Source organism: Heterodontus francisci, chromosome 36 (genome assembly GCF_036365525.1).
Source record: "Heterodontus francisci isolate sHetFra1 chromosome 36, sHetFra1.hap1, whole genome shotgun sequence".
NCBI lineage: Eukaryota > Metazoa > Chordata > Chondrichthyes > Heterodontiformes > Heterodontidae > Heterodontus > Heterodontus francisci.
Window position 1 is genome coordinate 25218731 of NC_090406.1, and position 15869 is coordinate 25234599.

The following is a 15869-nucleotide window of genomic DNA, read 5'->3' on the forward strand; positions in this document are numbered from 1 at the left end:
AGCACAGACTTGAACAGATAGACATTGAATGAATCATACTGGCATATTATCAGGCTAGGCATTCAATGTTTAGAATCACCCATCAACCACTCCCAAAGCAGACGCCACAGTCTGGGTCAGTCTGCAAGATCGGGTAAGCAAGTCACACACAGCAAAGAGTTCTCCCCTCAACCTCAGTTACAATCAGTTTCAGCAAAATTACTGGACAAAATATAATTATGTATTTTTTTGAATGTTACAATGAATGTTGCAAATTAAGTTGAAATTTGCTATAACCATTATTCTGTTCATTCATTTGGCCGCAAGTTTTTTTTATTTGAAAGCTTAGAATTCTGTTTTAAAAAGACTTGAGAAAAAGGATTTTCTGTGAACACTGAAACTTGGTGTTTGCACTGAGTGAGACAAACAGCAAGGCACCAGTTCCAAAGAACAGCAAGGGAAATGACAGGTCACATGACTTGATTGTTACAAGTTTCAGTTTCATTTTTGCATTGTGGAGACCAGTGCCGGACAGACAGGAGGCAGAACAAACTGACTGGGACCTGTTTTTTGCAGACCAGAGAAAAGACCTCTCCCAGAAAAAGGCTGGTCTCTCTTGTAAAAAGAGATTCTACATTTGAGGTGGTGGCTGTGGTATGCCTGGAGAGAGAGAAGACCCAGGAAAAGAGGAGTTGCTGCTTTCTGTGGAGAAAGGGTAGGATGGGGAAGGAAACTGCAGGGGATGGGCACAATCGAAATGTGGAGCTTATTCAAGGTGCAGCTACTGCGTGTCCTTGATAAGTATGTACCTGTCAAGCAGGGAGGAAGTTGTCGAGCGAGGGAGCCGTGGTTTAATAAAGAAGTTGAAGCGCTTGTCAAGAGGAAGAAGGCGGCTTATGTTAGGATGAGACGTGAAGGCTCAGTTAGGGCGCTTGAGAGTTACAAGCTAGCCAGGAAGGATCTAAAGGGAGAGCTAAGAAGAGCGAGGAGAGGACACGAGAAGTCATTGGCGGATAGGATCAAGGAAAACCCTAAGGCTTTCTATAGGTATATCAGGAATAAAAGAATGACTAGAGTTAGATTAGGGCCAATCAAGGATAGTAGTGGGAAGTTGTGTGTGGAATCAGAGGAGATAGGGGAAGCGTTAAATGAATATTTTTCGTCAGTATTTACAGTAGAGAAAGAAAATGTTGTCGAGGAGAATACTGAGATACAGACTACTAGGCTAGATGGGATTGCGGTTCACAAGGAGGAGGTGTTAGCAATTTTGGAAAGTGTGAAAATAGATAAGTCCCCTGGGCCAGATGGGATTTATCCTAGGATTCTCTGGGAAGCCAGGGAGGAGATTGCAGAGCCTTTGTCCTTGATCTTTATGTCGTCATTGTCGACAGGAATAGTGCCGGAAGACTGGAGGATAGCAAATGTTGTCCCCTTGTTCAAGAAGGGGAGTAGAGACAGCCCTGGTAATTATAGACCTGTGAGCCTTACTTCGGTTGTGGGTAAAATGTTGGAAAAGGTTATGAGAGATAGGATTTATAATCATCTTGAAAAGAATAAGTTCATTAGAGATAGTCAGCACGGTTTTGTGAAGGGTAGGTCGTGCCTCACAAACCTTAGAGTTTTTTGAGAAGGTGACCAAACAGGTGGATGAGGGTAAAGCCGTGGATGTGGTGTATATGGATTTCAGTAAGGCGTTTGATAAGGTTCCCCATGGTAGGCTATTGCAGAAAATACGGAAGTATGGGATTGAAGGTGATTTAGTGCTTTGGATCAGAAATTGGCTAGCTGAAAGAAGACAGAGGGTGGTGGTTGATGGCAAATGTTCATTCTGGAGTTTAGTTACTAGTGGTGTATCGCAAGGATCTGTTTTGGGGCCACTGCTGTTTGTCATTTTTATAAATGACCTGGATGAGGGTGTAGAAGGGTGGGTTAGTAAATTTGCGGATGACACGAAGGTCGGTGGAGTTGTGGATAGTGCCGAAGGATGTTGTAGGTTACAGAGGGACATAGATTGGCTGCAGAGCTGGGCTGAGAGATGGCAAATGGAGTTTAATGCGGAAAAGTGTGAGGTGATTCACTTTGGAAGGAGTAACAGAAATGCAGAGTACTGGGCTAATGGGAAGATTCTTGGTAGTGTAGATGAGCAGAGAGATCTTGGTGTCCAGGTACATAAATCCCTGAAAGTTGCCACCCAGGTTAATAGGGCTGTTAAGAAGGCATATGGTGTGTTAGCTTTTATTAGTAGGGGGATCGAGTTTCGGAGCCACGAGGTCATGCTGCAGCTGTACAAAACTCTGGTGAGACCGCACCTGGAGTATTGCGTGCAGTTCTGGTCACCGCATTATAGGAAGGATGTGGAAGCTTTGGAAAGGGTGCAGAGGAGATTTACTAGGATGTTGCCTGGTATGGAGGGAAGGTCTTACGAGGAAAGGCTGAGGGACGAGGTTGTTTTCGTTGGAGAGAAGGAGGAGGAGAGGTGACTTAATAGAGACAGATAAGATAATCAGAGGGTTAGATAGGGTGGATAGTGAGAGTCTTTTTCCTTGGATGGTGATGGCAAACACGAGGGGACATAGCTTTAAGTTGAGGGGTGATAGATATAGGACAGATGTCAGAGGTAGTTTCTTTACTCAGAGAGTAGTAGGGGCGTGGAACGCCCTGCCTGCAACAGTAGTAGACTCGCCAACTTTAAGGGCATTTAAGTGGTCATTGGATAGACATATGGATGAAAATGGAATAGTGTAGGTCAGATGGTTTCACAGGTCGGCGCAACATCGAGGGCCGAAGGGCCTGTACTGCGCTGTAATGTTCTATAAAGGCTCCTTTGCTAAGAGAAAGCCCTGCATTTTAAAAAGGTAGCAGATTCCATTGCCTCCAGTCTCTAAAAATCTCTGCCTCAGGAGTGATCCCTGTTGTCTTATGTTTTGAGAGATCCTGAAAACTCAATAAAGCTTCTATTGCTACACTGCTATTTCAAACCCCAAGCACACCTGTTGCTACACCCTTTTCTGAAAGATGTGATGCCTGCTGCAGATGAAGTGCCATGAACGCCTACCCAGCACAGACTGTTCATCAACTGCGCCTGAAGAGACTTCGAGTGACATCAGACTATTCGATTCCAGGACATCTCACCGACCCAGAAATATCCTACCAGAACGTGACAACCTAATTATTTTATTATTCCTAAGGAACAGTTGTAATGCAAAATATCCTTTTAAAACCAGTTAACCCTTTTTTTAAAAAGGCATGTGTGTGTGTGTGTATAAGGGTTCGGAAGAATAAGTTGTTTGAAAAGAATCCCTTCACATAGAGTTATTATTGTTTAAGACTTAGTTTATTAATAGTTAATTTTGTTGTTGTTTAAAGAAACCTGGTTTGGTGTGCTTTATTCTGGGGGTGATTAATTTGGCTATTTTCCGGTAGGTGAGAAACTTTACCAATATGCTATGACCTGTGGAGTAGTGGGACTGAATTAACAGTGCATTACTCCTGCCTTGGTCATAACAGTATTTATAAAAAAAAAGATTTATAATTTATTAGTATTAGTGTTATGAACACTGGACTTTGTAGTATGGTTATGTTATAAAAACTGTGATCTTTATTGCAGTGTAAAATGGATATTGAGGAAACGCGAGACCTCATACAAAATCTGCCCAGAGACAAGCCAAGGGGCTTGGTTACCACAAGAACAAGGAACCCAGATCTAAGACCCTTTTGAAAGCTGGGTGGAAGGTTGTAACACCTAAAGGACAATGGCTTTCGCTCTCCCAGACTCTCTGATTGTAAACAGGGAGTCAAAGGCTCTTTGAGTTGCAATTGTTAACACCTGGAAACAAAAGGCGGCCAGGTGGTTTTGCTATGGTCAGGCTAATAGTCTATGAGAATTGTCAAAGGCAAATAACTATTGATTTTTGATTTGGATAAATTCAAGAGGATTTTCCTAGGTCTGGGGGCTGAAAGGAAGAAACGAAGACCAGCAGTCAGCTGCGCAGTCTATAGAGAGAGAGAGTGAACCAGATTTGAAGGCTTGAGGATTGCGGAGGAGAAAAGACGAACAGGGTCACCACAGATTACCTTATAAACGGAAGTCCAGTCCAATGTGCTCAGAAGTAGTGAGCGAAGAGGACGTTGGATTTGAGAAGGACATTGGGAGATCCAACCCGTTGCAGCTGGGAACAGTTTGGGACTTTTAACTGTCGGGGTACCTTTTTGATGAGAACATTGTGCAACATATAAATGTGGTGTGAGGTTTCCAAGTGTTAAGTTAAAGGGAAATACCTTTCTCTGTAATTTAGTGTATTAGCTACCTACTAAGTACTGTTTAGTTAATGTTAATTTTTAATTTAGTTATAATAAGTCTTAAAACATAAAATCTTGTGAGATTCTTTAATCAGTCACTGGGAAGTTCACATCTCTTGTTTTAAAGCTAGCGGTTTCTACTGAGGTCATAACAATTAGTCTATCTTTCAGTGGATGGGGTAACCCATGGTGCCACATACAAAATTACAGTATACAGTTCACATAGTTTTCATTGTTATGACTCACAGATGGCACTATTGTATGACTGGATATTGGGCAATAAAGGTAAACTCCAGATCTTAAAAGGCCAGTGATGCTGAATCTAAGGAAACATATAGCGCAGGCACAAAATTTGTAAAAGATTCTGCCTTTATCAAATTCAGTTTGTTATTCTGGATTAACATGCCATTTTGTCTCAATGAAGAAAGGGTAGGATCCTGCACTTTCCAAAAATCAGTTGGTGGCAGAGATTCTTTTCACTCCTCTCCAGACAAACCTGCAAGTCATTAAAGGATGAGAATTAGGAATGTTAGATGCTGCTGGAACCTGGTGTAGGTCCTTCAACTGCAAGATGGTGAGCTTCCATTGTAAACAGAGACAAAATGAAGCTTACCAATGCTGGTAACCTGCACAGTTTCAGCCAGTTAAATTCCTGCCTTTCGTCTGATTTGTGACTTGGTTTTGAAACTTAAGAATGTTGATGGACTTCCTCTTGAACATAAAATTAATAAATGGCCAGATAATCTGTTTTGTTGTTGGTTAGGAAAGAATGTTGGTCAGTTCGCCAGAACTCCATGCCTTTGTTGAAGTGTCATGGGCTCTTTTACATTCATTTGAGCTGGTGATTGGTACTATATTTGTTGGATGTACAATCACCCTACACTCCCAATTTGTTTAAGTACTGCATGATCCCTGTTTGGATGGACAGTGTTGGATGTATTGGGACCTGATGCATGATCCTTGTTTTGCTGTTTTCTGCGTGATGCATTGAAATGCACCAAGTGTGGTGAATAAGGTTGGTGAGCTACAAGCACCAATAGCCATGTGGGAATATGACGTGGTGGCAATAATGGAAATGTAGCTTTAAAATGGTGAGGACTGGGAGCTTAATATTCATGGATACAAAGTGTTCAGAAAAGATAAGGAGGAAAAAGGGAGGTAGGGTGTTAGTACTGATCAGGGAAGATATTGCAGGTGTTAGAGAGGATGTTCTTTCAGGGGCCAAGGACTGAATCCATTTTGTTAGAGTTGAGAAGCAAACAGGATATGATCACACTTCTGGGGGTTTCTATAGGCTTCCAAATAGTGAGAGAGATAAAGGAGCAAATGTACAGGGAAATCAGAGATTATTTATTATTTATTTAGAGATACAGCACTGAAACAGGCCCTTCGGCCCACCGAGTCTGTGCCGACCAACAACCACCCATTTATACTAACCCTACAGTAATCCCATATTCCCTACCTACACTAGGGGGAATTTATAATGGCCAATTTACCTATCACCTGCAAGTCTTTGGCTGTGGGAGGAAACCGGAGCACCCAGAGGAAACCCACGCAGACACAGGGAGAACTTGCAAACTCCGCACAGGCAGTACCCAGAATCGAACCCAGGTCCCTAGAGCTGTGAGGCTGCAGTGCTAACCACTGCGTAAGAACTACAGAGTGGTGGTACTGGGGGATGTTAATTACCAAAGTATCAATTGGGATAATGGTAGAGCAATGGGTAAAGAGGAGGAAGAACTTTTGAGAAGTGTTCAGAAGAACCTCCTTGTCCAGTATATTCTCGGTTTAACTAGGAAGGAGATATTGCTGGTTCTGATGCTAGGGAATGAGGTAGGCCAAATGGACCAAGTGTTTGTGGGGTAACACTTGGGAAAGAGTATCAAATCATAAGGTTTAGATTAGTAATGAAGAGTAAGGAAAAATCTACGGTAGAACTTCTAAATTGGAAGAGGACTAAATGGGATGAGAGGGGATCGAACCATGTTAAAATGGAACTAAAGATAGACAGGAAAAACTGTAATGGAACAATGTATGCTCTTTAAAAGATGTTTCAGGTGAGGGCTAGGTACATTCCAACAAGAGGGAGAGGCAGGGGAACCAGAACCAGGGCTCCTTGGAAGACAAGAGAGATAGGGAGTACAATGAAACAAAAAAGAGGGTGTATGATGCATGTCAGGTAAATTCTGCAAGCAAGAACAAGGCCAAATACAATAAGTTGGGAAGGGAAGTGAAGAGGAAAGTAAGACCAGCAAAGAGGGAATGAGAGAATAGAATGAGTTAACATAAAAGGGAACTCAAAAGTCGTAAGCAGGTAACAAGACTTGGGGTGGGGCCTATTAGGAACAAGGAAGCTGATATATGCTGAGAGGCAAGGCTAGAATACTTGATAACTTTGCATTGGTGTTTACTAGATATAGGGGAAATGCCCAAGGATTAGAGGGTAGCAAATGTGACACCCATATTCAAGAAAGGGTGTAAGAAAATTCCGAGTAACTACAGGCTGGTCAGTTTAACATCAATGGTGGGTAAGATTTTAGAAACAATAATCAGGAGAAGAATTAACAAGCACTTGGAGAGGTTAATTAAGGAGAACCAGCACATATTTCTAATAAGGCAGATCATGCTCGATTAATTGAATTTTTTGATTAAATAACAGAGAAAGTTGATAAAGGGAAGCAGTGGATGTGTCTATATGGATTTTAAGAAAGTGTTTGACAAAGTACCACATAAAAGGCTGGTTAACAAAATTGAGGCTCATGGAATAGGTGGATCAGTGTCAGGTTGCATTAAAATATTGGCTCAAGGGCAGAAAATAGTGAGTTGTGGTAAATGGTTATTTTGCAGGCTGGAGGATGGTAGACGGTGGTGTTCTCTCAGGGTTAGTGCTCGGACCACTGCGTATGCATAATATATATAAATGACTTGGATATTGGAATAGAGTAAAATTTCAAAATTTGCTGGCGATACCAAACTTGGAGGTGTTGCAAACAGTGAGGATGGTACCAGTCAACTGCAAGAGAACATAGATAGGCTAGCAGAATGGGCAGAAAAGTGGCAGATGGAATTTAATACAGAGAGGTGATGCATTTTGGCAGAAGGGATTGGGAAGAGCAATATAGACTTAATGGCAAAGTTCTTAAGCATGTGCAGGGACAGTGGGACCTGGAGGTTCATGTGCATATATCCTTGAAGGTGGCAGGACATATTGAGGGAGTAGGTATTGAGTACAAAAGCCAGGAAGTTATGCTGAACCTTAATAAAGCTCTGGTTAGGCCCCAACTAGAGTACTGCATTATGTTCTGGTCACCACATTTTAGGAAGGATGTGAAGGACCTTGAGAGGATGCAGAGGAAATTTACCAGATTGGTTCCAGAGATGGCAAGGGCAAGGTTAGTTTGGAGAAGCTGGGGTGGTTCTCTTTGGAGCAAAGGAGATTGAGGGGAGATCTGATAGAGGTGTACAAAATTATGAAAGGTTTAGAAAAGATAGACAAAAAAAAAAGCTTTTCCCATTAGTTGATGGTACAAGGACTAGTCAACACAGATTTAAGGTTTTGGGCAAGAGCTACAGTGGGGGTGAGGAAGAACGTTAAAATAAAAACTACAGTGAGTGGTAATGACCTGGAACTCGCTGCCTATGAGGGTGGTGGAAGCAGAGACAATGATTTCAAGAGGAAATTGGATAGGCACTTGAAGGAAATAAACTTGTAGGGCTATGGGGAGAGAGCGGGGGGAATTAGACTGACTGGACTGTTCTAGAGAGCCAACATGGACTCAATGGGCCGAATGGTCTCCTTCTGCGACACAATCACTACTACACTAGAATGCCAACCCAAATTGTGTTCATGTTAGGCTTCAGAACCCACAACCTGCTGACTCCAGTGTTACCAACTGAAGCAAGCTAACAAGTACATGTTACATTTTAACTATGTGTAAATTGTACCAGTACCTTTTTTTGAATTGCAACAGCTGTTACTCCTTGCCAAGTTAAACAATATTCCTTCTAAATTTCAGTGAATTTAATCTACTCCCGTTTCTTTGGACAAATGGTACTGCACTCTTAAACGATTCAAAAAATATTTTAAATCAAAGTAAACATGGCAAACGTGAAAAAATATTTAAATAAAATAAATTCACAATTCTGAAATATGTACAAGAACGAAAACATTATAGAACATGGCTGCCGCTTATGGAATGCAAGTAATTTGGAAGTTCTGGTATGAACAAATATTAGAAATCATACTGCAACAATATTCTTTACTCACTTTCATCTGGTCGTGTCAGTTATTTGCTGAATTAGCCCTGTAAAGGCAAGAACAATTTTCTCCATACATACTCTTCAATAACGGTTTTAATCAGCTGAATTTTTCATCTTCAGCTTTCCTCATCATTTGACTTCATCTGTCCACAGTGAAGCCTCAGGTCCTCGTCCTGTATGCCTTCTTATTGACCAAATTTTAATAGTTGGAGGAGGAAAGTCACCAATTTTAAATTGGCAGAACTTAATAAGAAAATTCAGTCCACTTAAAAAGTCAGAGTCTTTGCTGAGTACTGCTTTGTACCAGCAGTCATGTGCCAGTCACTGGTTCCTACTTGTAATTTTAAAAAGAGTAATTTGGTTGTTTGTTTAGTTGGTGGCTGGTGATTGCTAGTTTTTCATATTTATGTACATTTGAGAGAATCAGCACATTTAAGATAGTAGCTATTAAAGGCAGATGAGTGGAATAGACATCCCTTATTGTGATGCTTTGCCAGTGTGATATTAATAATACTTACCTATAGTCCTATGGTGAGACACAAGATTTTTAATTATATAGATTTAAGGATTATAAAGCAATAAGGTTGAATGTATTTCCCTTTTAATGCATACGACTGCGTCACTGGAAAGCACATTACAAAGTATGCTGACAGACATTTACTCTACATTTAACTTGAAAACTTGGACTTGAAACTCGAAGACTGGGTGCAAAAAATGGATCAAGTTTTACCTGCCTCTTCCTACCCCAAGCACTGGCATTTCTAACATTAAATGAGAGAACACAAAAAAAAACCTTTAGCCTTTCAAATTACATGGGTAAAACTTCACTAGTGTTCGCGGTTCTTTAACATCTCATTTGTGACTCCCGTTTAATGATGTTTGTATTACAAATCTGTAAAGGTGCAGTAACATTTAGTGATCCGATGTTTCTGCTCCTATTCAGCTATTTTACAACTGCATTTTGAAACAGAAAAATTAGCAGTATTTTAGAAGACTCATTCTTTCTTACCCACATGTGCAAGTCAATCCATCCCAGCAGCTGAAGGAAGACTTTCTACCGGTTCACGTCATTATTGCATTAATTAATCCAAGATCTGGTTTAACTGTAATCCATAATTTTTTTTCCACAGACCTTACATCAATAAATTTTAAAATTCATCATTCAAATAATATAGTGCAGTTAAACTCACTGCAGTGAATTAGCAAAGCTCAAAGTTTTGCCGAAAAATATCCACCTAGAAGGAAGAAAAAGTTGATAAAGCCAAAGGCAAAATTTAAGATTTGGGTAGCATCAAGATTCAACTTTGAAAACGAAAATAATGGTTTTTACCTATTCCTGGTACATAACTGGATTTTTGCCTGACCTATATGCATCATGCTCTTTAGATTCTTGATAAATATTTTCCTCTTTAGTTAGTTATGGATTTCCTCCATTCTTTATTTTTTTCCATCTTGCAGCTCCCAATAATTTTTATTTTAAGCAATTTTTTTTTGAAAAAAGGTCTCTGCAGGTAAGAAAAATGGTTGCCGACTTGTTCTAGTGTCCAGTAATATGTTTCTTTGCCCAAAGCAAATGTATAGAAATATTACTATGAGCATGAATTCTGAGATTCTACATGAAAGTTACTTTGATTTATTGAAAAACCTTGTGTAAAACAGCACAAAAAGCTACATACAACCTAGATTTACAGCACGTCAGCTTTTGTCCATGAGTAAACCCCACCTTTATGCTATTACATAGTAGTTATTTTCTGAGCGTGGAGTAGATTCCAGATTTCATAAACATTGCTCTTTTTAAAATTTAATAAGTTCCTTCCTTTTTAAGATTCCTTGAGCTATGGTCCACTGTCCAGCTGAAGAGATAAGCAAATAGAATGCTCCCAAGAGCTGCACCAGGGAATGGTAAAATATAAATTCAACCTTCTTTCCACATAATAAATACCTGATATACCTGATCTTGGTCATTTTATCGGGGCAGGTGGGGAAGACATTGAATATAAACAGTGAAGCAGAGAAAGAAAAACCAGTAGATGCAGCACCGTGCAGATCTGCAAACGATTGGCTCTGTAGCAAAAATAAAACATCTGATACAGGAACAGGTGACTAAATGGAGGCAACTTTTCTTTAAAGTTAATATTGTTTCACTTCACATCACTTTTAATGGAGTGACAATCTGGTCCTCTTAATTTAAAGCTGCCCAATTCATTTGAGGGATGACCGGCTTGCTATAAAAGGCTCTTTTGCATTTTCTCTTTCACTTTTTTTTGAAACAGCTAAGTATTACTCAGCAGAATGACTATATTTTAAGCATGGCTGAAAAAATTGCATTATTTAGTATCGTACTAATTTTTGTTTTCATTAGTTGGTCAGGAATTTCACAAGTATGTTTAAAGGTAATGTTGATGCTTCAAAAAAAAAATCACAGAAGCATTATACCATACCTATAAAAAGTGTCTGTATATATTAAGGATTACTTTGACATATTCCTCCAGGACAGATTAGAATTGGATCATTGGTGTTCAGTCTCCCCTCTTTAAAAGGAAAATACAAAAGTTAAGGAATATAAGTCTGAAGATGATACTCAGATTAAAAGCTAGTTTTAAAAAAAAAGCAAAGAATGAAGCATTTGTTATTAGCTACACTTTGCCCCTTAAAAGATGTGTATAGCAGCAGCTGTCCCATTCAGGTCACTTGTTTTTGTGTCAGATAGTTTGTGTGCGAGTTTCACACAGTGAACTTGATTATAAGCATCAGTATTTGCAGTGTAGTTCTTCTCCCCCATTTTTTCTTTTCATTTTGATTTTCCTTTGCTGGCTCTGGGGATGCATCTTGTTCTGCTCTGTGGAAACTCTGGCTGGAATTTTACTCTCGTTGGACGGGAGCCGTCTACCGACCGAAATGTCTGTGGCGATCCCGCCTCCGCTGGGCCTGGGGCATCCAGACTGCATTTTACAGTCCCCTCATTGAGACAGGAAGTCCCGTCTAGTTGAGCTGCCCTGTCAGTGTGCTGGCAGCTCTTAGTCCCAGCAGCGCTATTGGGACCGGTCGCCATTGTTGGTACTGCACCCAGCTTCAAGAGGAGGAGGAAGGATGGCCGCGGGACAGCGCAAGTTTTTGGGGCCTCGCCAGGGGTAACTGGGGCGGCGGGGGGTCACCTATTGGGCGTTGGGGGTGGTTGGGCATGGGGGTGGCCCTCTGTCGGGCACAGGGTGCCTGATTAGGAGGGCCTGCCCAGGCCGTCAGAAAGCTGCGTACTTTTATCAGGCAGCTTTTCTCAGGCTTGGACCACCCGCTTGCCAACGGTAAAAATCTCTGGTGCCGGGCAGAGGTCCTTAAGTGGCCGTTAACTGGCCATGTAAAACGGCGGCGGAGGCGGGAGCGGGTCGGGAAGGCCCCCCCTCCAATTTACACGCCCCCAGCCACCATCCCGTTCTCTTTTTTGGTGGGGGGAGGGCATGAAATTCTGGGAACTGGGCAACTCAAAGTGCTTTTGACCTTTTTTTGAAAATGTTCTCACTCGCTACATTACTGCAATAATCTTCTGTTTTAAAAATGAGCTGCAAGTAGATCAAATAATTATTTAATCAGTGGCACAATGCTTTAACGCTCAAAAAATATACAGAATCACTATTCAGAGCTTTATTCTTTCAAATAAAACACATCAATGATAGGTCTTTATGTTTAATGCCTCTTAGGTTTTGCTTTCAATAGCTGTATAACTTTAATATACTAATATTCAATACGTTAAACATCTTTTTGCAACAGCTCACAAATCAATACATACATTTGAGTACATAACTTGTTATAAATTCTTGGATATTCTGCACAGATATTAATTTGGCAAATAGTAAACAGGCAGATACTGGGATTCTAGTTAGTCAGCAGTATTACAGAGCTGTGAAGCATTTATTAGAAACAGCACTCAAACCCGCTCATGTCTCACTGTATACCACACATTTACAGCAGTATTACATACCTTTGTAAATCCAGCATGCCAGCTAAGGGACGGTATGCTTTATGATGAGACAAATATGACATGCATCACTGAAATCCTGCAGTGTGACAACTGACACACAGTAAAACATGTATTATTACTGGCATTAAGTAATCCTTCCATTTTTAACAGTATTTCTCTTTTCTCCCCAAAGGGTGACTTCTGTAATTTATAAAATGGGAACAAAACATAAAAAATGAAAGCCATTCATCTGTGAAGATAAAAATCACTACACTATAACCAATATCAGGTAGCAGTAAAATTCACCATGGTCAAAAATAAGGGGAATGACAATGGTAACGAAGGGAACATTATTCATTTTTATGTCCAGCAACAGTTCTAAGAGTCCAGAGGTCAGCTGTAAAGTAATGCTCCTCCTACATTGGCTCAAATAGATGAAAATCCAAATTGAGAAGCACTTCATCAACCTAATGTACCTCACCATCTATTCTGATAAACTGCAAGTAATTTCCAGAAGTTTTCTAAATTCTAAACTTTAACCTGTGCAATCGTGACCACTGGAAACAAAATCAATACCAAATGCATTTAGACTTCTCAAATCAAAGGGAAGATGTTTTATCCTGTTGAAGTTAGATTTGAGCGCAGGAGATAGACACATTATTTTCTATGACCCACTCTAATACCTAGTCTCCTCTTAGTGTAATCTGACATAAAGCAAAGAAAGTGACAAAAGTTTCTCTGCAGGGTCCATCTAAATTTCCAGTTCATAATTAATGCAAAGGTCCTGAATTATTTTAAAGAACATGAATGAAGCATTATAGAAATATACTTGTGGAAGCTATCCATAATATACAGTAGCAAATATTTGTATTTTCCTAGTTTTAATTAGAACACATGACTTTCAGCGTCACTGTGCATTTTGTTTTGAAAAACACGAACAAATACTTGTACACCAACAAACTTGCAGAGTTGTCAAATCATGTTATCCTGGTGCAGATATTAAACTTCAACAATCACATTGCGCAACACCATTTTTAACATTTTCGATAGCTTTACTCACTTCCGTTGGGCATCAGAACATTCGTTCACAAATACAGACAACTTGAAAGGCACTCACTCAGAACAATGAAAGCAGTTTTACAGCTGAACTAAAGATCACAGATGGTATAAAATAACAGAAGGTGTACAAAAACTAACAGTCTTGGTAATGGTTGCCACTAAAAGGTTAAAAAATTCAAGTGCTTTTCCATCAATATTTGTATAGTTCGAGACAAAAGCATTTTCAATATTATAAGCAGCAAGACCTTTTAATCTATCCAAAACATTGAGGTTTATGCTTCATTGGATTTTTACATTTAGTATTGTAATTTTAGCCAATTCATAATTTTAATTAAAATATTACTATTTTGTGCAGTTCAACATGATGTTAACCTACTGAAGCCAGACATTTTAATAACAAAATACTTAATGGAAGTAATCTTCCTGCTTAATATTTTGAAAATTCTTGTAATCCACAGTTACAAAATTATATATATATATTATAGGCACACAGGAAAGCCTAATATTCAGGGTTTTTTTAAAACATTATGTTCATCTCCATAATCAAGCTTTGTTTGGCATTATCACTGCATTGCTACAGAACTTTATATTCAATGTACATTTTCCTATACGAACAGAAAAATATTTACAGGTAGCACTAAATAAAATGTACATCTCCATTTTTATCTGACAGTGAAAAGTAGCTGGCTTTTTATTTAAACTGTACAAGAAAATTAGAATATCAGCACTTAACTAGACCTTAATTCAAAGCCTTTGGCAGTCTTTTCAAACAGTTCTTTGTAAACAAACATAATTGAAAACATACTTTTAAAAAATTCAAGCTGTTTGGAATGAGCAGCAAAATCCTTCAAAATGTCCTCTAAGATCCATCCAAATGAAAAAAAAATCAGTACCAGCATGATGAAACAGTTTCTTGTATATTTACGGGATAGGTGGCACTTTCCCTATTTAACACATTATTTCTTCAATCATTATCGTATCCTCGTGAAGAGATTCAGAACAGATATTGATTCCTGTAAATCAATTCAAAAGAAAATGTAAGTTTCCATATTCATAAAAAAATAAATTTCCAAAAAGTTTTATTTATTTCATATTAGTTCTCCATTGGCCCAATATTCGGTATGCCTAAGATGTGTAGTTCTTTGTAGAACAATTGTTATGAGCATATGAAGTATTTGTTTAGTGTAAAGCATTGTGCTATTTCAGAGCATCATATCTTCCCTTTCTGCCTTTTCTCTCACAATCACACAAATTCCATTTTATGATGAGACATTTGCAGATTCAGGATATAATTTCAGTAAAATTTTTTTTTTTTTTTTAAAAGAGAATTGTCATCACCAGCATGCAAAGCACCTGGCCGACCAGTCAGTTTAGTTAGTTGACATGATTCAACAACATGCGCCATGGTTTGTATTTGTCCACCAGGCCATTTGTTGACATGAAGACTCCAAAGGTGAAGATATGTGGCAGTTTCCTTGCCCAGTTTGAAAGCAGTTGAGAAGTGCCCAACTACGACATTGTTTAGTTGGATTCTTTTTGACTGTGCGCAAGGTCAGAAATAATGTGATTTATAGAAGAGGTTCTCAACCTTTTTGCTGCTGAGGCTTCCCCCACTCCCCACTCCAGTGTTATAAAAAAAATTCCATGGATTCCAGTGATGCAACAGAAATATCTTTTCTTTATAAAAATTAATCAGTTATACAATTAAACATGTGGGCTGAATTTTACCAGCCCTCCGACATCGGGGGGGCGTGGCCTGGAAAATTCTTCCGGGAGAGGCCCGCCACGACCCCCAATGCTAGGAAGGGCCCGTTGCATCTTACCTGCGGCGACGAGGCCTAGGTGCTGCCCCTCCGCCGCTCTGCTGCAGGGCCTTCATTTATATAGTGAAATCAATTTAAATAAATGCAAATTAACTTAAGTTGATCTGACTGCCACCCCACTCTGATATTCCGGCTGGTGGCCGGAACTCCTGTGCCTTCGGATCACCATCTGGAGATCCGAGGCGTGACACTGGTGGAGAGGGAAAAGGAGTGAAATTTTCAGGGTGGGGAGAGGAAAGCAGTGAAAACCAATTGGTCGTGGGGATGGTGGGAAGGGGTTAAGGATCAAAAAGTGAAGTGTGGGGGGGGGAGGGGGGGGGGTGGTGAAAGTTCGGCAAAGCACAAGGTCTTTTTTGGGAGCACAGATCATTTTATGTATTGAGAACAGCAAGTGCTTAAAAAATTCAGCAGTCTGGCAGCATCTGTGGAGAAAGAAACAGAGTTAACGTTTCAGGTCTGTGACCTTTCTTCAGTTCTGATGAAGGGTTGCAAAC

General features: G+C 39.8%; 1 protein-coding gene across 2 annotated transcripts in view; it reads right to left on the reverse strand.

The window, feature by feature from the left end:
* Nucleotides 1–12162: 12162 nt before the first annotated feature.
* fzr1a (fizzy/cell division cycle 20 related 1a) overlaps nt 12163–15869 on the reverse strand; it is a 67218-nt gene continuing 63511 nt past the window's right edge. For both annotated transcript variants that reach the window (XM_068016374.1, XM_068016375.1), the window contains exon 14: nt 12163–14565. In XM_068016374.1, the coding sequence (XP_067872475.1) occupies nt 14524–14565 (42 nt within the window). In that variant the 3' untranslated portion in view covers nt 12163–14523. The remainder of the gene's footprint in view (nt 14566–15869) is intronic.